This window comes from Pteropus medius, unplaced genomic scaffold (assembly GCF_902729225.1).
Source record: "Pteropus medius unplaced genomic scaffold, Ma_sr-lr_union100, whole genome shotgun sequence".
Taxonomy (NCBI): domain Eukaryota; kingdom Metazoa; phylum Chordata; class Mammalia; order Chiroptera; family Pteropodidae; genus Pteropus; species Pteropus medius.
The window spans coordinates 4,130,391-4,153,968 of record NW_024342470.1 but is presented as its reverse complement, the minus strand read 5'-3'; the positions used below and the strand labels follow the sequence as shown (position 1 = coordinate 4,153,968).

General features: G+C 43.9%; 1 protein-coding gene and 1 long non-coding RNA gene across 7 annotated transcripts in view; one reads left to right on the top strand and one right to left on the bottom strand.

Annotated features, from left to right (window-relative positions):
* The window catches only part of MICAL2 (microtubule associated monooxygenase, calponin and LIM domain containing 2), a 200,410-nt gene that overhangs the window by 129,673 nt on the left and 47,159 nt on the right, over positions 1–23,578 (bottom strand). For all 6 annotated transcript variants that reach the window (XM_039863630.1, XM_039863626.1, XM_039863627.1 and 3 more), the window contains one exon: positions 21,789–22,129. In XM_039863630.1, coding sequence (XP_039719564.1) covers positions 21,789–22,052 — 264 coding nt within the window. In that variant the 5' untranslated portion in view covers positions 22,053–22,129. The remainder of the gene's footprint in view (positions 1–21,788; positions 22,130–23,578) is intronic.
* LOC120603217 (uncharacterized) lies at positions 11,846–16,703 on the top strand. Its single transcript, XR_005652980.1, has 2 exons — positions 11,846–13,163; positions 16,193–16,703. It is a non-coding gene; the product is annotated as an uncharacterized LOC120603217 (long non-coding RNA).

The window sequence follows — 23,578 nt, the reverse complement described above, 5'->3', positions numbered from 1 at the left end:
TCTCCCAACTAGATGTTAATAGTACTTACTCTCCCCAGAGCGTGACAATCAAAAATGTCTCTAAATATTGCCAAATGTTCCTTGGGAGTGGGGAGGAGGCAAAATTTCCACCAGTTAAGAACCATTGCAAAGTAATATAATGTGAACCACACATGTAATTTTAAATTTTCTGGTAGCCACCCCCCCTTTTTTTGAAAAAGTAAAAAACAAAAACAGGTAAAATTAATTTTAATAAGGTATTTTATTTAATTCAATATGTAACCAATATAAAAAGTATTGATGAGCTATTATGCAACCCTTTCTCATACTAACTTTTTGAAATCGGGCATATATTTTACATTTACAGCATGCCTCAATTTGAACTTGCCACATTTCAAGTGCCGGAGCCATGTGGTCAATGGCTTCCATATTGGACAACACAGATCTAGAGGAAGAAAGGTTTCACCAACATATACATGGTGAAGACAGAGGAGCAAAAGGCAACACTGAACAATGGTCTGAAGGTGTAATAGACGACTTTGGGGATGCTGTTAGTTCCAGCTTTTCTTATCTCCTCTGAGAACAGCCCCTCCCCACCAACGACCCAGTACCCCATGGGATGGGGGGTGGGGCAGGTGGAGAGTGAAGAAAAGTATCTGGTAAGGATAGGTGAAGGGGAAACTAGGGAGAGCCAGGGGAGGGGCCCTGGGAAGCCCCACCCACACCGACGTTGGGGAGTTACCGAGGCTTTTAATGCAGGCAGCCACCAGACCGCAGCGAGGGAGGCAGAGAGGCAAGGAGTAGAACAGAAACAGACAAGTCATCCACAATCAGGATGTCATCTACCCAGTCGCCTCTACCAGCAGCTGCTGACGCAGGGCTGATTCCAGCCCCAGCAACCGCTGAAACAAAGCCCTTGAAACCATAGCGTCTGAGTCAGTCTTGAGTGAGATCTGGAAAAATCAAGACCCCTGCCCGGGACGACTCAGCAAATATCAACACATCTTTTGGGTAATTCAAATGGAAGGGCTGGGGGCTTCCACTGTCTGGACTTCTTTCATTCACTCATTTGGCCACTACTACCCTGAGAGGAACATTACTGACCCCAGATGGAGACACGGGACCACACCGCTAGACATGTTCAGGATACAATAGTAATTAAAGAAAAAAGCTTAACTGGAGCACTTAATTAAAAATAAAACTTAGAGACAGTCCCCCTCTTGAATATGAAATCGGTTAACTGATGTTTATATAAGAAAACCTTCTACAATTAAAAAGCAAACAGCTTCATGGGATTAAGAGGAAGGGAGAAGATATAAGGAAGGCACTGGGGCAGGAAGAGGATGGAGGTAAGGGAGACAGAAGGAGCAGGGCTCTGGCCTTGGGCAGGAAGCAGGAAATGGCTTTCCACCTCCGCCCTCTGAGTCTGGGTCATCGCTCTGTTGGATACTCTGAGGAGAAACACTACTCGCCACTCAGAGGCTCCTTTTGATGAGCGCCGTGGTAAATCAGGGGCCTCGCCAGATAGCCTTGAGAACTAGGTTTAGAGGGCAGCCTGGGTGCACTCCAGCTACCCGTGGGCCTCAGGGCCAGAGCCTCTCTTGCCTGCCTCCATCCTCTGTGAGGGTAGCTCTAGAAAGAAACCTCCTCTTACTTGCTGTCTGGGGTTCCCCTCACTAGGTGCTGAGCACCCCTGAGCTGCCCAACATTCTCAGAGGAAATCAGCTTCCATTCTCCATACTTCTACCAGGCGCCCGGGCTGGAAAGAAGCACATTCTCTTGATCTCTTCTAATAGGAGCTGTCATCCTGATTTTGCAAATGGGTAAACTGAGGCCCAGAGACTGAAAGCCAACCTGTGTACTTTCCACTCTGTAACAGGCAGAATGAAGACGTGTGTGTGTGTTTAATATAATAACCTTGAAGGGGAAGGTTGCCTACAATATTTACAAACACACACACACACACACACACACACACACACGGTACATGTGAAAAGAGCTTTATAAATTATAGAGCGTTTTTATAAATGATAATTATTATTAAATTTACAGAGAACACATTGTCCTCTAGACAAGCTTATGGACCTACTTTTAAATAGACTAAAATCCACTTACAGAGTTCCTTCTGGTCTGTTATTCAACCAAGCCAAAAAAAAAAAAAAAAAAGTGCCATGTCTAACCTCTGTTTCATCCCCGCATAGGCTAGATCTTGTTTGATTTTCAAAACCCACTTTTTAAGCAGTGGAGAACTCTCGACCTCTTTGCACAGTTTCCAGCAAAAATGCAGGCCCCAGTTATTCTCATAAAGGAGAGCCTCCCCTATAGCTGGCTAGAGGGCTTCTACCTCCCATGCTAAGTGGGTAGGACAGAAAACCCCTGCCAGGGCAAAAAACTGGGCCCTAGTTAGAGCTACTGGACCTACCTTCTAGCTCCAGGACCCCTCTGCTAAGCATTTACTATGTGCCTGGGAGGACAGGCTGAAGAAGGTGTAGAATTTCGAAGTCATTGGCAGGATTTGGGAAATATGGCGGGGTTGGGATTCAACACAAAGCCGTTTAGAAGAAGAATGGCAGGGTACAGGGGTGTCACCCTGGCTTCCTCCAGGCCTCAGAGGTCCTAGAACTTCTCCTTTTTCACACCCTGTGTGTGGGCTTGGCTGTCCTTACTGCCTCCCCTGGAAGAGCTGAGCAGTGCAGTCAGGCCCTGGTTGTCTCCAGCCTCAGTTTGCTCATCCATGGAATGGCATCAGTAATATCTACACACTTCAGAGAGCTGCCAGGAAGCTCATAGCCGGCCCCAGGCAACACAGCAGGGGATGGCTCTGTGATGGCCAGACTCCGTCATCTGGACTGGAAGGAAACATGAGTGGCTTAGAACAAAAGGAAGGGATGTGGGCAAGGAAGGCCCTCTGTGTGGGGAAGTGCTCTAGAAATGGGAAAATGTGAACATTTCTTCACTATTCCCTCCAGAACTAAATAGTAGTAATGGTTTCTATTCCAGCAGTCACATTTACTAAGTGCTCGCTGTTTTATCTCTAGCATCTAGAACACTGCTATCATGACCCTAAATAAATATGATCAGTGCTCTAAGCCCTTTACAAACATGTCACATAAGCAGGAAGAATTTTGAGGGATGCAGGCAAGGAGCCCTTCCTTTGGCCATTAGCTTTTTAATAACTTTCTAGGCCACACAAAGCCTTCCTTCTCCTCCTGCCATGTAAACTCCTAAGGCAGAGAGATTCTGAGCACCTAGAGGCTGAGTGATGGGGATAACCACACCAACCCCTGAGGTTTAACAGGGAATTAAAGACTATAGGGCTCAGTGTGGGTGAGTTACCACAGTTGTTATTAAACCCCAAATTAAACTCCACCCAAGCCCCCTCCCCAAGCAGACTTAAGTAAGGGATTCCTAAAGTTACTTCCCCAAGCTCATTCTTATGTCAGTGCAAACAGGGGGAAGGCCCAAGAGTGGACTTTGTTTAATACAATGTCTGGAATGTATTCGCAAAACCTTTCAGAGAGCCTAAACAATTTCGTCACAAAACTCAAATATCAGACATTTTCTGGGACAGACGACAAGGTAGGACACTCAGGAGCTAGGTGTCCCTAAGGCAAACACAGAGACCAGCCCTTACCTCTCCTGGGCTGGAATTTCAGAGATGCAGCTGAGCACCAACCCTGCAGCCTCTGTGGGTAGGTCTGACCAGTGGTTAGGGCCTGCAGGGGAGCCCTCCTCTGGGATGCAGACGCCCGTCCTAAACCACTAGGGAGAAGGTGAACAAGGAGCAGCTCACAGGGCATGACGCAGCCAAGAGATAAAAGAACCCCACTGTTAAGATTCCTTTCCCCTGAAAAATAGTAATAATGACCAAGGTGTGTTAAGCACTGTTATAAATGCTTTACGTATATTAATTTATTCAGGGCTCGCAATCACACAATTAATTGGTTACCATCATCTTCCTCATTTTACAGTTGAGGCAACTGATGCACAGAGAAGTTAAATAACATGCCAAAGGTCACACAGCATAAGTAGATGCAAATCCAGGTTGATGGACCCTGAAGACCATGTTCTCAGGCACAGCTCCACATCCATACCACTATCTCACTATTGGCATGAAGAAGTGAGAGCCTTGGGGGCCGTATATCTCAGTGGAACCCTTGGAACACCTACCTGTCCTATGTGCTGTGGCAAAAAGTTTCCTCTCACCTCAAAAGTCCCCAGCCAGCATCTTACCAGTGACACTGAAGACACAAGACACATTATCAACCCCTCTTGCCTCATCTCATTCTCAGGAACATTTTCTTCCTCCCACTCCATTCTCTTGCAGGCCTATGCAGAACACAGGTGGTTTGTTCTGGGCTCAGAGCTAGAGCAGAGGCTCTGTGCCTCAGCTGGGATGGGGAGGAGGACATGCAGAATATGGACAATGGTTCTCTCCTGCTATACTCCAGGACGGATGCCATCAGGCTGAGACTCTAACCACCATTTTAACAAACAGTGCAGTGATCAGCCAGGCACACCATACATTTTCACCCACTCTGAAAATTGAGTCGGAATAGGATATGGTTCCAAGGATCAGAACAGTTAAACAACTGAAAAACAAAACCGCAGTACATGTCATCTGAACCCAGTGACCACAAAGCCTTTCTTGATTCAGAGCTTAATTAAGAAAAACAAAAAAGGAGCAGGATATGGTTTCATGATGGCATCAAGCCACTTCCCCCACCCCTACTCCTAACTTCCTGTACAAAGAAGCATTCCGTCACTTTAGCACCTTCTCACCAAGACAACAATAGGCCCCATTTTTCCACTTAAGAACAATCAGTTTGAAACAACAGATGGAGAAGCAGTGAGACTGGACGTGGGTCTGCAGGGCCACGCAGGACAATAATTAATGGGTTTCCCAGGTCGGCTATCAGCTGTTCCAGACGTTAAGTGTAGGGACTGTTCTTAGAGCATGTTCCACCAAAGGCCCTCTCACAGGCGCTCCAGGGAGCAGATCGGCCTACGCATTCCCAACCCGTGAGCTCAGCCTGGAGGTGAGCCAGGGAAAGCCAAGGTGGACAGCGGAAGGGCCAGGAAAGGTCTGCAAGCCTCTGGTTCTCACTGCTGCTCCAGAAAAGAAGACTGTCAGTCCCATGGGCGTTAAGTCACCAGCTCTGACTGGAACAACAATGGAGTGAATGGTTTTAATTAAAAAATACAACACATTTAAGAGAGACCTTAGTGAGGCCATCTTCTAAAATCTCTCATATTATGCAAGAGGAGCCAGAACAGAATAGGGAAGAAGGGAGAGGAGAATTAATGCTTTTGAAGACTTCCTATTGCCAGAAATGATTTTTTTGTGTGTTAAATCTGGTAAGGTACATTTTAATATTGCTGCTTTAAACATGAGGAAATTGGGACTCGAGCCACTAACGTGATCGGCCCAGAGTCACCAACTAGTAAGTGGAGGAGCAGAGAGATGACCCAGGTCCATCCCAGGTTCTTCCCAGCACACCTCCACTGCCACACACAGGCAGGCCCCTGGCAGCTCCCGATCCCCTAGCTCCTAGCCGCTTCATCAGACCAGGAGTTCTTGATCCTTTCTATGCCATGGGTTACTTTGGAAACATGGTGAAGCCTATATAGACACCTTCTCAGAATATCTTTAAATGCATAAAACAAAATGTTAATGTATTCAACACACCTACCTAATCATATATTAAATAAGCTCTAGTTGCAGACCTAATACTTTACATGTTTTCCAAACAGTAGTAAGTGTAAACCAGAGACTGAGATATCTATAACAACGGCAAGGATGAGTGAAAATATCTGTGCTTTCTATTGGTGACAAAGTCACAGGCTATCTACATTCATGTTGGGGGAAATGCTACATTTCAGCTAGAGGTTAGTGAAGATAAAGATTTTTTCCTCCATCCAAGTTCATAGACTCCTGAAGACTAAAAAACCTCTCAATACTGCAGATGGCAAATAAACACATGAAAAGACGCTCCCATCATATGTCATCAAGGAAATGCAAATTAAAACAATGAGATACCACTACATGCCTATTGAATGGCCAAAATCTGGAACACTGTCAACACCAAATGCTGGCAAGAATGTGGAGCAACAGGAACTCATTCATTGCTGGTGAGAATGCAAAATGGTACAGCCACTTTGGATAACAGTTTGGCGGTTTCTTACAAAAACTAAACATACTCTTATCATATGATTTAGCAGTCAGGTTCCTTGATATTGGCCCAAAGAAGCTGAAAACTTATGTCCACACGGAAACCTGCACAAGGATATTTATAGCAGCTTTATTCATAATTGCCAAAATTTGGAAGCAATCAAAATGTCCTTCAGTAAGAGAGTGAATAAACTGTGGTATGTCCAGATAATGGAATATTACTCAGCCCTAACAAGAAATGAACTACCAATTCATGAAAAGACAGTGAGGAACTTAAATGCATATTCCTACATGAAAGAAGCCAATCTGAAAAGGCCACCTACCGTATGATTCCACCTATATGACACTCTGGAAAAGAATCAAAAAACTGTGGAGAGAGTAAAAAGATGGTTGCCAGGAGGGAGATGGATGAATAGGCAGAGCACAGAGGACTTTTAGGGCATGAAAATACTCTGTATGATACCATAATGATGGATACATTTCATTATACATTTGTCCAAACCCACAGAATGTACAACACCTAGAGTGAACCCTAAGTAAACTAGACTGTGGGTGATGACGATATGTCAATGTAGATTTGTCAGTTATGTAAATGCAACACTCTAGTGGGGGATGTTGATAATGGGGGAGGCTATGCACATGTTAGGGCAGTAGCACATGTACCTTCCCCTCAATTTTGCTGTGAACTTAACACTGCTATAAAAAATAATAAAGAAAAAAAGTGATGCGACCACCAAAAAACAAAAACAAAATCATTGCCATGAATCCCCAGCACGGGGGACAGTAGTCCACCCAGTCCTTAAAGCTGTAGGGTGAAATAATGTTACCATTTACTGAGTGCTTACAATGCTGTAGGCTTTCTACTAAGCTAACTTACAACTCTTTGAAGTGAGTAATATTACCTTCAATTTACAGATCTAAAAATTTTGGTTTCAAAGTCAAATCTAGTACATGTCTGGACTGTCACAATCAGAGAGATCGCAAAGCAAGCTGCTAACACTGTTTCCTTGAACCTCCCTATTTTAAATCTGTGTAAATAAAACAAAATAAATAAGATGTTGAAGCTGATATAAGGCTGCAAATGCCATCTTAACTCCAAATTTTCAACTACTACATCCATCGGACAAGCTTCACGGTACCAGGATGTTACTGAGAACCTCTAATAAGCATACGCTCAAATGTGAAGTTCTAAAACCATAAATTCATAAATACAAAGTAATGTTGTCTATCTTAAATAATTCAGGCAGCACATCTTTTAAAAATAAAGGTAAGAATAATGTCTGATCCCCCGTATTCTTAACACCCAGTACTGAGTGTTGAGACATGGTGCTGCCAGAGGTGCGATAGCTTTCAGATTTTTCTGAGAGTCATTGCCTAAAGTCCTCGAGCAAAGGTCAATCACCTGGGCACTAAAATCTGGGCTCCCTGGTTTTAAGCACTCTCGCATTCTTTCATTTATCTCCTGAAATTCCTGAATTACTGCCCCACATCTCAGGCAACTCCTTTATCCCAATTAAGCCTATGTTTCCTCATCCGCAAAGTGGGAATGATAATGCCAGCCCTTTTACCTCACAGAGTTCTGGTGAGAATCGAGTGAGATATTGAATGCAAAACTGTCTTGTAAGCAGAAAAGCTTTATGCCAATGCAACGGATCGCTAAATTCTAATGAATGATGAAGTCGTTCGATGTGATCTTGAGTCCCAGCATAAATCTGAGAGGAAAAAATACCAGAGGTTCCTTCAGCACTGGAAGGAATCATAAATCCATGCTGCCCACACCTGTTGCTGAGTTCAGCCACATCAGCAGAGAGGCCAATGACATGGTCGTTATGGAAAACCTTTCTGCCAAGAAAATATGAAAACTGGGAGAGTTCGAACCTATTAATCCTCAGGTTTACAATTCCTTGCAAAGAAACATAAGCCACACAGTCCCCTCCCTCAAGGATCAGGGCTTATGGCTACCCCTAGGCATCTAAGAAGAATAATTTCAAGGAGATGACAACTTCCCATGTCCAGTGTCTGAAAGAGGCCAAGTAGATGAGGATGCAAGATAGTCAAGGTCTGGACTCACTCCAAGGCCCCCACTGACCCTGAAAAAAGCATTTCTGCTGGAGCAGAGGGAATGAAGCCAGGTTCCAGTGGACTGGGGAATAAGAGGGAGAGGAAGCCATGGGAGCAAGGAGTACAGAGATGATTTCCCTAGGAATTTGGTTGAGAAGGGAAGAAGAAACAGAGCTGATGATACTGGTTTTCATGAGAAGTAGGATGGCTCCTTAAAGGGATGGGGCTGAAGGGTAGAGGGAGAGATAAAGCATGGGGACAACGCAGACAGAAAATAGGCTGAACTTTCTTAAAAGGCTGTCTCTGCAGCACTAAGATGCTCAGGATTGAGTCATCATAACTTGGTACTGAGAGCATCCTGTCGAGCTCTGTGGCTTTCTCCAACAGTGCCAGGCAGCTCTTGAGGACAGCACAGAGCTGGAGTCAGACCTACTAAGGAAGTTCAAACTTCGAGTCACTGCTGAAGATGATTGCACAGAGTACACAGGCTTCGGGCTGGGTAAGAAAATGAAGGTAAGGGGAGGTTAGGCTGATGGATGGGTAGAAAAGGGAGGAGCTGGCTGAGGATGAAAACCTAGGTTGGCAGCAGATTTTGTGAATGACACAGTGACAGAAGCAGCAGCTTAGATCTACAGATAGAGAGGAGCATTCCAAATGAGAGTTTAGGTGGAGAAGTTCTGGGCGGGGGCAAACTCCAAGGTGTGGCCCTGGGAAGGGTTGCTGGGTGAAGGTGGGAGGTGGAAGCTGCTGGAGCCACAAGGGTTGAGGGCCTCTGAGGAGAGGGTGTTCAGCAGTTTGGACACTGGAAGTGTAGGAACACTGGCCAGAGGCAGGAAGGAGAAGGGGCCGAGGGGAGTGTGGTGAGTATAGGGCATGTGAGAAGGGAGTTCTGGAACACAAGGTTGGAAAGGTAGAAGATGGGCAGTTTAGACAGGGCACCAGGCCAGACTGAAGGTGGAACTGTAACTTAGCATAGGTGCTGGAGAGCCAGGAATTTGAGAAAAGAGCCACAATCAGGTCTGTGTTTGAAAGGATGACCCTGCAGGGTCGGCAGCTGGGCTGGAGGAGAGGAAAGGCAAAAGGGAGCTCAGAGACTGGTGACTGCAATCACTTGAGTAAGAGATCACTGCCTCCACCGAAATGGGGGCGGTGGGAATGGAGAGAAGGGGGTGAATATGAATAAAATGGCAAAAGAAGGTGCAGCAGGACCCAACCGCTGATCACATGTGGGGGTGGAGAGCAGATGAGAGTCTAGGATGACCGTAGGGTTTTGAGCCTCAGGATTTAAAGAAACAGGGAGAGAAGCGGGTTTCAGAAAGAAGATGGTAAATGTGGTTTAAAGGTGCCCAAGGGACATCCTGAAGATGTCCATAGGGTACCCAAGTGAGGTCATGGATCGCGAGAGGGAGGTAAGGGCCAGAGATACAAATGTTTTCTTGGTGGGGGCGGTGACAGCTGAGTATAGCTGAGATTTCCCTAAGAAAACACACCCAGCAGAAGCAAAAGGAGTCAGAGAGCACTAAGTATGTCCTATGGAAAAGGAGAAAGAACACGAAGACAGCTTTAAAATATAGGTCAAAAAAGATGTGTCATAAATTTAATAGGATAGTATCAAGAAGGGAAAGAGGTCATTAACAGCTTACCAGGACTTTAAATGCTTTATGGGCATTTTGCATATAACCTTCACCCCAGCCCTATGAGATAATAATTGTTATTATTATTATTTCCATGTCATAGATGAAGAAACAGAGGCTCCAAGAGGCAAGGTCATACTGCTTGGTCAGTAAGCAGTGGTGCTGGTGTTCAAAATGAGCTCTTAGAATAAAACTTAAACTTGTTACAGTGGACCACATGAAAGGCCCTTCAGCGATCTGCCTCCTGTCTACTCAGATACCCAGCCTCATCTCACACCATTCTGCCCCTTGCTCACTTCACTCCAGCCCTCTCTTGGCTGCCTAGCTGCTTCTTCCATCTGGCTGAGAGCTTTCCCACCTCCGGGCCTTTGCATTTGCTGTCCTCTGTGAACAACCGGCTATTTGCCAGCTGGCTGCTTCACAACTGGCGATCTCAGCTTAAATGTCACCTCCCTGACACCCTGTCTAGAATGAACTTCCCTCCCCCAATTCTCTATCACGACATCCACAACATAATATCCTTCTCGCGATGGCATGACAAAATTATCTTTGTGTGTTTCTGCTCTCTCTCAACTAGACAGAAAGTAAGCTCTACAAGAGTAGGGGCCTTCTCTGCTGTCTTCACCGTTGTCTCTAGTGTCCAGTACAGAGAACCAGCACTTAGGTGGCAGTCACCAGATAAGTAAGATAGTGGATGAGTAAATTAATGAAAATACTCCTTCTTGGGTAGTGTTAAGTGCTGTGGACATTTGAGACGATTTTTTTCCCTCGAAGAAGACTAAATCAGAATGACCAGGTCTGCCCTAACCTGGGCAGCAAGGCTGGTTTCAGCCTGTCCCAAATCTGCTGGTCTTTGAGGAAAGAGCAATCAGCTCCTCTAAGACATGACAAGCACAGGATGCAATAAATTCCTTAGGCCTGATACGGTTGTTATTCACAGATGGGAGAGACTCTAGTCTTCCTTTACTTTTTTCATCTCTGAGATTTCGCAATTCCTCCCATGAGGAAGTCAGATCATGTGACTCTTGGCTCAAAAGCCTCTGTGATTTTAGATCTTATTCAGAGTAAAAGTCCTTCCAATAGCTTCAAGGCCTGCAGACCTGGGTCCCCCACTCCCTTCCTAGACCTATCTCTGACCACCAGGTACCTCCCCACCTCACCCCCAGCCTGGTTCCTTGCAGCCACATCAGGCTCCTTGCTGTTTCAAGGTCACACCGAGCACACTTGCTTGTCAGCATCTCTGTGCCTGCTGTTGTTTCCTTTCTCTAGAACTCTCTTCCCTCTAAGAGTTACATGCTCACATGCTCATTTCCTTTAGGTCTCTGCTCATATGTCACCATCTTATAGAATACTTCTCAGTATATACAATATGAAACAGCAACCCATTTCTGCTCAGGGCACCTATGTCTCCTCACCTTGCTTTATATTCTCCCAAATGCTTACTATCACCACCAATGCACACACATGCATGTGCACACACAGATACACACACATATGCTCATACACTCAGGTCAGGCATATCTATTTATTGTCTGTCTCTCACTCAGAATAATGTAAACTCCAAGGGGGCAGGGATTTTGTCTGTTTTCTTTACTGCTGTATCCCTGGCATGTAGTAGACACTCAAAATGATTTCTTGAGTGAATTAATAATTGTAAAAAATCTAGCTTAGGGACGGCAATGTAAAAATTAAGAGTAAGTGGAAACAACATGGTGGTTCCTTGAAAAGTTAGACACGTAATTACCACACGACTCAGCAATTCTACTCCTAGGTATATATCCAAAAGAATTAAAAACAGGAACCTGAATTAATACTTGTGGACGGTGATCATAGCGGTATTATTCACAATAGCCAAAAGGCGGAAACAACCCAAGTTTCCATCAACAGATGAATGGATAAACAAAATGTGGTATATACATATAATAATTCTGGTACATGCTACAACACGGATGAACCTTGAAGGCATTATACTAAGTGAGAAGCCAATCACAAAAGGAAAAATACAGTCTGATTCTATTTACATAAGGTCCCTGGAGTCAAATTCATAGAGACAGAGAGTAGAATGGTGCTTGCCAGGGGCTGGCGAAAGGGGAGAGTGAGGAATTATTTAATGGGTACAGTTTGCGATGTTTCAGTTTGGAATGATGAAAAAATTTGAGAGATGCTTGGTGTGGAGATTGTATGACAATGTGAATATACTTAATGCCACTGAACTATACACTTAAAGATGATTAAAATGGTAAATTCTATGTTATGTATATTTTACCACAGTTTTTAAAAACCCGTACTTGATTTGGTTATTGGAAAACTTTTAAGTCTGATTGGAATAACTTGGATATGTAAATCTCCTTTTTCAACTGTAAATTTTATGAAATCTAAGAACAGATTTAGTATTTCTTATTAAAGCTTAGCATCCAAATTAAGATGTGCTAATAGAGTAAAATACACTCCAGATTTCTGAGGCCTAGTACAAAAATGTAAAATATCCTATAAATAACTTTTACAGTGATTACACACTGAAATGATAATATTTTAGATATATTGGAGAAAATAAAATATATTAAAATTGAAAAAAAAAAGAAAGGAATGAGGTTCTCATACACGCTGCCACATGAATTAATCTTGAAAACATCTTGCTAAGTGACTCTACTTACAGGAAATATCTAGAATAGGAAAATTAATAGAAACAAAACGGAGATTTGGAAGTTAGCAGATTCTGGGGAGAGGGGAGAATGGAGAAATACTGCTTAAGGGTACAGAAGTTCTATTTTGCAGATAGAAAATGTTGATGGTTGCACAATACTTAATGTAATTAATGTCACTGAATTATACACTAAAAATGGCAAATGTTATGTTACATATATATGTGATTTTTACAACAATAAAAAACCATATCAGGAACTCAAAAATAAGAAGAGTAAATGGAAGTGCTTACTTTCTTACAGCTAGATAGAGCAATAAACAGCTGTAATGTAAATATCAGCCTGCCAGCTCCTTGGGTGAGGGGGTAAAGGAAATTTCCCTGACTTACTCTGCAGATTTGGACATAAAGGAATTGTTCCAGGCACGTTCCTCAGATTTAGACAGCTCTCCTTGGGGAAAGAATCCAAGCATAAAAATCTTGCCACTGCTGAATTCCCATGGACAAACGTTTGGTGACAGCTTGCTATCCTGTATTTATATCTCTTATAGTATATAAGAGGACGTGTGGGGTATGGCAGGTGGCTGTAGAATATGTTTCATACAGCTGAAGGCTCTGAGCAGGTTCTGAAGTTAGAACATATTTTTCTTTCTAAAAAGCTGCACAGAAGTTTAAGGTGAGTCATTTTGTATGTAATATAATTTTTTATATAATACATCAAAAATACATGTAAATACTATTATATTTACAACTTATTGCCTTTAATTACATACTTCTTTAACTATCTATGTTCAATTGTATAATATTTTTACTGGTATATATGTTAAACATGTTCTACAGAGAGCTGGTAGCTTATAGTTGACCATCTTACATCACCTGAGGTTGATAAGGCCTCCTACCCTTGTCTCTTACAAAAACTTATTTGCTGAAAGGCCAAGGAGGAAAAAATCCAATTGCTTGAACCTGCAGGCATTTGGTTTTCTCATACACAGTTTGACTTCTTCTGCCCAGTCCTGCTTTCTCCCCTGTTCCTTTCACGGGTGTTGATTGCTAATGAACATCTTACACTACAAACACCTTCTACACATCTGCTTTTGAAGAACTCGGCTTTGCAGGAATACCTACTATGCACAGACTTTATCCTAAGAGCTGGGAATCAGCAAAGACTATGTAGACAAAACATCCTGCCCACTTGGGGCCAACATTTTAATGGGGTTCCTGGGAATACTCTTACCTATGTGGTAAGGCAATGTATGCAGCTAGAGCGGCCCCTTCTACCTTCTTCCGGCCTCTAAAGGAGATGTAATGGCTGTCATCTTGTGACAATAAAGTGACAAGTATGAGGGAAAGCCTAGAGCCGAGCTATGCAATTCAAAAGCCACTAGTCCTGTGTGGCTCTTTGAGCATTTGAAATGTGGCTAGTCTGAAGTGAGATGAGCTATTAAACATAGAATTTCAGAGACTTCATACAAAAAAAAAAAGGTAAAATATCTCAATAATAATTTTTATATTGATTACCTGTTGAAATAGTATCATGGATATATTAGATTAAATAAAATATATTATGAAAATTAATTTTACCCTTTCTTTGTGCTTTTAAAATGTAACTGCTAGAAAATTTTAAATGACATATGTGGCTTGCATTGCATTTTTATTGGACAGCACTGGCCTAGAGAATGGCAGAGAATTTAGCCACCGAGCCTCCAGCCACCATCTCTCTCCTGACATCTGATTAAAAGATAAGCCCCTACTTATTGAAGTCTCTGCAGTCAGGTATCAGTCACTTGCAGCTGAGTGCGGTCCTTATGGACTCAGAGGGGAGAACCTAAGGGTCGGCCCAGTGAACCACTTAGAACCTGACCTGTGGCGGGGGATTGAACTTCGCCTGGCGCCCCATCCAGCTGCGTAGGAAGTAGACAGATATATTAACACTAAGTGGGAAAATTCTCTGTCATGGAATATACTGAGCTCCAAGATACTTTTTATCATGAAAAAAAAAAAGGAAAAAAAAGAAAAACAGAGCAAAAATCTCTGATGAGCTGGAAAGAGGGCAGCCAGAGGATCCCTCCCAGTCTGGGAAGCAGAGCATGAAATGGCTTCATGGTTTCCTTTTGCCCTGCCTCGTGGTACACAATCTCTGGCTAAGATTATTTGGATAATCTTAGCCAGAGGTTCCCTAAGGCTTTGTGCAACCCGGGTGGGCCAAGAACTATAAGAGGATTTTCTTTTCTTCTCCAAGAAAAAGAAGGCCCAGCCCTTCAACCTCCCAGGCCTATTGGCCAATTTCCCTGTCCCCCTTGTAAGCTCTACAAGTAGCCGGATGCTAGTCAAGGCCCAGACAGGGCTGTGGTCATCAACCCCACACCACAGGAAAGGATGCTCAGAGAGCAATACTCTGATGCAAATTTGGACAGATAGACTGATGCTTAAATAAAGAAATAAAGGAATTGGCTGCAACTGGCGTCTGCAAACCATGATCAAGGCTTGGAAATATCAGGATTCACCAGTATAGCTCCAGAAAGAAGAACAATATATATTAAATAGTACACTATTTACACAGCTTCAGAAAGAAACTTGAGTTTCGGAGTTCATTTGTCTAGTCCCTGAGCAGCTCCCCTATGCCAAGCCCTGTGCTGGGTACTTGAGACCCAGGGATGAGCCAGACATAGTCCCTGTCCTCAGGTTGCTCACAGTGAGTGTGAAAAAGAAGAAAAAAGAGAAGAGGAGAGGACAGGAGAGGAGAGGAAAGGGAGGGGAGGGAGGAGGGGAGCGAGGGAAGGGAGGGGGGAGAGAGAGAGAGAGGAGAGGAGAGAGAGAGTATATAGAGAGAAAGAGAGAAAGAGAGAAAGAGAGAGAGAGAGAAAGAGAAAGAGAGAGAGAAAGAGAGAAAGAGAAAAAGATATTGTTAGTGAGAAAGAGAGAAAGAGAGAAAGAGAGGAGAAAGAGAGGAAAGAGTTGTTATATAGAAAGAGAAAAGAGAAAGAGAGAAAGAAAGAAAGAAAGTTGTTGTTGTTTGTTTGTTGTTGTTGTTGTTGTTGAAAGAAAGAAAAGAAAGAAAGAAAAAGAAAAGGAAACGAAAGAAAGAAAAGAAAAGAAAAGAAAATATTTTTATTGAAAAGAAAAGGAAGGAATGGAATGGTAGGAAATAGTCATGTAATGGGAAGGAAGAATGGAAGGAAGGAATAAGGAAGGAATAGCTGAGAAATGAAGGAAGGAAGGAATAGTTGAGAGGAAATGAAAAGTTGAAGGAAGAAAAGTAACGAACTAGGACAATCAAGATCTAGATCTTGAGAACAAGAGTCTGTATTCATCTGAGCAACCAAACCAGAACTAGAAAAGGCAAAAGATGTGAAAGTGGAGTGAGATCAGTGAATGGGTCTCTGAAGAGGACATGCTTGGTTTAAACCCGCTCAAACTTGAGTGGGTTGGAAGCTAGCCAGGGGCCAGGCAGCTGAGTTCCCAAAACCAGCAGTAACAGTATAGATCCTCCCTGGACCAGGGTTCTAAAATCTCCCATTCTTTGAGGAAATTTTAAAGAGGAAAGTATACACTTGTATTTTTTTTTTCTTTTGAAGAACATTCACCTTCACTAATAAAGCAAACTTCTTAATAAAACCATGTACAGGCAATAATTTTTTCAACTATAAAGCACTACACAAATGTTGGGTGGTAACACTAATGACATTGTGACTGTGATTGTTACAGGAGTGGCAGTGAATCCCTACCATACTCCTGCCAGACTGCTCTTCACTCGGTGGCCCCATTTGAGATCATCCAGCACATTTTCCAGGACTCAATGGATGTCCATCCAAATGCCTTCTCAGCAAGGCCAAGCAAATCTGAGTAGCCAACATCCCGTCATAGTAGCTCCCTTTTAAAGGACTCTTCTTAGCATTCTCCAGCACTGTTGGTGGGAATATCCACTGGAAGAACCCCCAGGGAGGAGAATTTGACAATGTCTGTAATATTGTCAGTGCAATCCACATATCCATCTCCAATATTCTCACAATCTATCGAATAGCTATGCTTTCGTGCGCATACAAAGTATGTATGAGGAAGTACACCGCAGCACTGTTTAAAACGGCAATAGACTGGAAACAATCTAAGCAGGTAATGAAATGTGATCTAGCCACAAAATGGGAAGCCATTAAAAGCTGTGAAAATAATAAAAGGGTTAGACTCCCACGTATTGATACAAAACAATCTTCGAGATATGTTTTCAAGTGAAAAAAGCTAGGTAAACAACAAATATGTAAAAAGAATTCCATTAGAAATAAGGGGGATGCACACATCCATATGCATATGTGTGTGCACAAACACATATACACATGTAGAAACTTTAAAGAAAGGCACACAGGCAATGGGACAGTGGTGGCCTCCAGGGAGGAGACCAGTGGGCCTAAAGAAAACACATTTCTTTGCACAGTATATTTTGTTGTCCTGCTTGAATTATTTTTCAATCATGAGCATTTCTTTTTTAATTAAATAAAACTAGTTATTTTTCTTTAAAAAAAAAAAAAGAGGTCTTTATTTATGAAATGAACTACCATGTACCCAGGTTAACCACTTCCTATGAAGACAGGAAAAAAAGAGTTTTTTTCAGCTTAATATTTTTGGGAATTGATTTTACTTAAGCTCATATATAACATCCAATGCACAAATTCATGCAAATCCCACATACTCCATGTGGAGTTGTGGCAACAGTGTAGAAATTAACATAACCTGATTGGCAATCTACGCTTGACCATGTCTGATGTAGCAGTGCCCGGAGTCCTTTGTCAGGTAAATGGACAAATGCAGAGTTCAGCCAAGTTTTTTGTTCAACTGGGACAGAATTTCATATCCCAGAGACCATCCTCTGCTCTACTGGTTTTGTCTGCAACTGTCCATATTAGGCAAAGCAGTACTTGGCATGGCCTAGCCGGTGCAACAGAGCCTGGCTTTGGGGGCTGTGGTGGGTGATTTCAGAGGTCCGGAATGTCAGATAGGCTTATCTAGGCCAGGAGATAGCAGCCTTCTGCTCCCAGCTTCACCCCTCCCAATCTCCCACCCTACCTCTCTGCCTCCCACTGTGCAGCTCAGGAACCTCATAATGAGTTGGGCCCAGGCATTTCCAGGGCCCAGCTACACCCAACTGGAGAGCCACGGGAGAGGCAAAAATGGGCAAGGGTCACGTTCTGGAGTGAAAGATGTGGGCTGACTCTGCTGGATGCTCCCAAAATACTGTCATTTCCTTTTCAGAAGTTAATGTAAGAGCCTTCATCATACGGGCTAGCCCCATTTCTGCTGGTGACAAAAGTCCATGACTCATTTCCTGCACACATGTTTTTATGGCAATGATGTATGAATGCCTTCTGACCTGAATTGGTTATTTGTAATTACTAAGCCATTCCAAGGAGGGTGATGGAGAGAACTCTGGATTGGGAATTGGGGCTCATCCTCGATAGTCCTCCAGGTCCTAGTCTTCCAGGTTCTCTGTTTGAACGTAGGACCCTCTCTTCACAGCCTGGCCTCAGAAGGCCTTTCCTTCTGGTCTGCTCCTGCCATTCATCCATTCTGCTCTCTCTGGCTCTCACCCTCTCACTCATTCCCACATTCCCATTTCATAAGCAATGCGCGCTTCCTAGATTATCTCTCTCTGCCTTGTGTTTCCTCTAACTCTTCTTTCAGCAATACGAGGCAAATTCCTACTCCTCTGTCGAACTCCAAATCATACCTCCTCTTCCAAGAAGCATTCCCAGACTACCCCAGTCACATATACTCCTGGAGAAGAGTGTACGCACCTGGAAATATCTAATGAATGAATGAACAGAAGAATATATGAGCAACCCAATAAACAGAGCCCAAATCCTAGCAATATCACCCACTAGTTCCAGCCAAATAGCTTTAGCTTGCTGAGACTCTGTTTGTCACGTGTCAAATGCAGAGATTGTACACCATATTCCCTCGAATTCCTTTAGCATTAAAGGTACATATAAAATAAATAACCAGACTCCATGATTTTGTGATTATGGTATCCCATACCAAATTACGTACCGCATTTTCTTCTGGGTTGCTTTCCCCAGGAACATTACACAACTGGATGCAGCATTTGATCCTGTTACTACCCTAATACAGAGGCAATATCAGTCCTGAGAGAATCGATTTGGACTGATCCTTGGTTCACACCATTCTTACCCAAACGGATCACACCCAAGGAAAGAATTATTAAGTGCCTGACAAAACCTTCATAAATAATAATCAATAATAAACAATGATCTCAAGTTAGGTTTTGCAAATGGCATCTACGTCACTGCCCTAGTGACATTGCAGGTCCTTCTCCCTGTTCCCCAGCACCTGTACCAGAGGCCTTTTTCTTCAGATTCTGGTCATTAATCTGTCCCCACTAACACCACCAACATGAACACACAGCCACACTCACATATTCTCTCTCTCTCTCTCTCGGAACAGCACAGTGCTTAGCACATAGTAGGGGTTGATAAATGTTTATGAAATGCTGAAGCCCAGATCCACTCCAGATGGTGCTGAGATGTGTCCACATTAGCACAAGGTGGGAGTCCTTGGTTGAATTTTGTTCATCCTCACTCTACCTGTGGCTAACCAGGAGCTTGGCTATGTGCCTGGGAAATACACCTGTGTTCCATGGCATAGCATTAATGATCAGCCATGTGTACACTAATGCCCAGCATTTCTTGTTTGGTTAATGCTCAGCATAAATGACTACACCCAAATGAGGGGCGTGAGCAAGATAGTGTCTGCTCATGTTGGAAGAGCAGGAGGACCACATTCTGTGTTTTGCTTGACTGACTCAAAGAGTATAAGCACTGAGCTCTTAGATCTGAGCACTAACCATCCACGTGAATCCAGTATGGAAAGAGCCTGTACCATAAGCGGAATGCAAATAAACAGTCACTGTAGAAGACACCTGTTGTTTATCTGTTTCTCACCTTCATGCCCCTGGGGACCTGCTCCTCTCTCACATCAATCATGTGATGCTTAAAAGGGCGCCAAAGACAGTAGCTAGCTCCCCTGGCTTTGGCCACAATAACTGGTGTAGAGGTGAACCTATTGGAATCATTCCCTGAGGTTTGTTTGCTCCGCCCCATCCCCCACCCCCCGACCCCAATATTGAGCAGGCAGAGAAAGATTCTAGCCTTTTGGGTCACAGAGCTATAAAGATATGAATTAGAGGCTAACAATCTGGAGAAAATCTCCTTGCAGGAGGGAAGAATAGTGCCAACACAGAACTAAACATCCACGAGATAGATGGGATAGGGGATGAAACATACTGAGTGTCTAGACCTTCCTGTTTATACGTTTCTGATTTCTCTGTTTCCTTTAGGTTAGTTGGAGCAGCTAAAGTGGCCTAACACAGCATGACTGTACTAAGAGTGCATTTTCAAGTGCATTTTTTACTCTTCAGCTAGTTTTTATGAGATGGGCTACCGCACATTGAAAATGTCTTTGTTCCTCCTCCTAAGAAAGGCATAAAAATCCTGGGGAAGAGTCACTCTTATTCAGTCAGCATCACTAGATCAAGACGTTTGTTCTTTCTCTTTGTATCTCGGGCACCAATGGTGACCTGCCAACCACAGGATGTGAGGTCTCTTCTATTTCAAGCCATCAAATTTTGTAAAATAGGGGCTGGCCAAACAGGCTAGGAAACCAGCTAGTGATTTTTGAAAGAAGGACATTTACATGGTGGTCAGGCCCCCATTCCATCTCCCTGCTGGCTGACTCCCTCTGAAGGTCTGTCTTCAGATTGCCAGGAGAGTCCCCTCAGCAACTAGAAGCTGTTGAGTGTCTGGGGCAATGCATTTCCTAATAAGACCTGAAAACCTTCCCTGAGAAAACATATTGCAGTTCAGCCACATGACTTCTATGGGAATCTGTTAAAAGAAAGCCACCTTATGCAATTACTGAGAAGGGTAATGCTTTTAAAGCTAAAAGCTTCCCCCTCCTCTAAGTCGGAAGAGCCGCCCAGTGAACTATGAACCACATTTACAACAACTAGGAAGTGAGGTGCTGGGTGGGGGTGGCACCTAGGATACTGGCACCACTCCTTTCTCTCCCTCTTTTTCTTTAGCACTTCCATCTCCTCTGTGGAAGGCTGAAGCTTGGCAGGTTATGGGCAGGCACTGCCAGAATGGCTAGTATGCTCTGGACTGAAGCGATTGGTTTCTTTCACTCTGGTGCATGCTCCATGCTCTTCCCATGCCCCATACAATTGTGCATCCCAGGCTCAAATAAGCTTGGCAGCTGTCTCCCCTGGGGGCAAGAGAAAGCAGCCGTATCCCACGGTGGATTCAACAGCTCCTCCTCACCAAAACAAACACACAACAGTCCTGATCGCCATGGAGAGTTCAATCCTCTTGTCTGGGATTGGCACTGACTAGAATTCCAAGGGCTCTGGCCGAGCTATCTCCTGTGAGGTCTAAATACAGCACACTCAATTTTAACCTAAACATACAGCCTGGACCAGTGCCCAGGGCTGACAGCACTCAAGGCCCAGCCAGGAAGTCTTGACTACTGGTTGCCCCTTCAGCGATGGGCACTGACTGCAGAGATATCAGAGATGTGATGTGCTGGTCAGCCCATGTTCACAGATGTTGCCTGAGGCCAAACAATGGGGGAAGTAATCAGCTTGTGGAGGGTTAATTATAAGCGTGATCATGAGAGAAAATGCATCCTGGGGAAGGGGGTGGGCAGGTGGAGAATGTGGAGGAAGAGAGAGAGAGGGAGGAAAAGGCAGTAAGGACCAAAGACCTCTATCATAGCCAGTTAAAGCCAGGGGACCTTTCTAAAATGTTTGCTCCCAGGGGAACACAATGCTATGGAATTTATGCCTCACCATGGAATCTGGCAGACCAAGGTTGTCTTCTAATTGTGTGACTTTGGGCAAGATAACTGACTTTTCAGTTTTCATGTCTCTAAAATGGCCCAATGGACCACTGTGGGTGTTCAGTGAAACCATGTACATAGAGTGCATAGCGCACAGAAGTTGGTCAATAAATAGTAACTACTAGAAGTAGCAGTGGCAGTAGCAATAGCAGAAGCAGGATAACATCAGCATGCCTTTCTTTTCTCTGTCTCGGAGAGGGCACAAGGAGAATTGCTGAGACCACTGCGTTAAGATGGAAACTCCCAAACAGGATAAGCTGTGCACATACAAAGAAAACGTTCGACTGAGCAAGACATCGAAACATACCTACACCTGTTAAGAACCTTAGAATGTCAAAATGGCGACAACTCCCTACACCCTCAACAAGGGTAACGGATGTCCACACGGGGGTTCCCTTACCTTGGTGTTCATACACGACTTCCCTCGCTTATATTCTTTGTGGGATCCACGCTTGTCCAATTTGTACCACAGGGCTTTGGCCTTCCAGGTAGTCACCTTGGACTTGAGCTTGGAATAAAAGTTTCTGTGGTCCAGAGGGTCTAGGTCCAGGTGTCGAGTGAGGATGTTGAAGGCCTGGAGGGTGCCTTTGCATGTGGAAGCCTGGACGAAGTTCTCGAAAACCTGCCCGGCCTGGGTCTGCTTCTCGTCCTCGTTTTCCCCCATGTTTCAGGAGCCACGTGGAGCAGACGTGTGGAGAGGACGGAGGAGGACACCATGAAGTACCTGGAGAAATGTCACACCTGCGGAGACAGGTCGAGGCAGAGGTGAGCTCCAAGGGTGGGGCAAGGATGGGTGCTGACAGGGAAAAATAAAGTCCTTTAAGATACTATACATAATACTAAACACAAATAATCCATAGAAAATGTGCAATTCTAACCTGTCAGTGCCACCTTGCTGGCAATCTCTTGCTCCCCAACACCCCACTCCTCTTGCTGGCTAAAGAGAACCACAAATTGCTCCACGTCATGCCCTGGCTGATGTCAACATTACCTGGTCAATTTTGCTATGAGCCAGATGCTTCTAGAAATAGTAACTAAAAAAAAGAGAAAAAAACAGAAAAGCACTCTAGATTTAGCAGCATTAAAAACCTATAGTTCTTGGCAAATTCTTTGCAAATTCATTGACTAATCTAATGTAACCCAGCCACATGATATTAGTACACAGACCAACGAAACAAGCACATGCCTCCCTAGGTTTCATGACCATCTCACCTATCATTAGACGTCAATCTTTCAGTCTTTTTTCATCGTTGGTTACCAGAGGGTAGGTCTTTCCCCTATACAGGCAACAGACAACAGCTTCTTAAAACTTCTATTCCTGGTATCTGCTGAAAGCACAGCATCTACCTCCATCAGACACAGAGAAAGACAGAGACACGTGGGTCTCCTCCTGATGTATGAAAGGAGCCTGTGCTTTGTAAGCCCAAGCTGTGAGCTATTTGGAACAAGTGCTTAGGCTGGTGGAAGAAAAATGCAATGGGTGTTCATTCACATCACAAAAATAGCTTGCCTGGGTTTTGGCCATCGTCCTTTCCCTTTGCACCGCTCTAACCTCAGGCATTTCTTAGCAGAGTCATTTAAGTTTCAAAGGAACAAAAACAAAATTAGAGCTGATTTTCCAAAGCACTGGCTATTTTTCCAAAATCCAAAGCTAGTGCAAGAAGACAAGTATGGAGAAGCTGGGGCTGGCCCAGCTGTCAGGAAGGCGAGGGTCTGTAAATGAGAGGATACAGCACATCGAGATCGGGCAGGAGGTGGTCAGCAAACACAGAGACAAGGCCCTCAGGCTGGGTGGCTTCCCACTCCCCAGATGGGAACACTATTATGGGTGTATTTGGATTGCGGACTGGCTTTATAATACTAAAAGCAGAGTCCAGTGTTTATCTTCTCCCTCAATCCTTTACTCATTCATTCAGCAACAATTACTAGTGTCTTAGCAAGAGCTGCACATCACCCTAGATGCTGGGGATACAGAGATGGGGCCTGGTGAGGAAGACAGACCCAGACCCATAAAGAGCTGATTCCAAGACAATAGGAGAGCATTTGCAGAATATGAACACGGGGCATGCAAGCTCAGAGTAAGTGCACAGCAGAGTCTAAAGGAGTCCAGAGGCGTCATGAGAAGGAAATGCCAAAATGTGACAATTTTAGGAACGAAGTGGATTTCATTAGGAGACTGAGAAATGAATG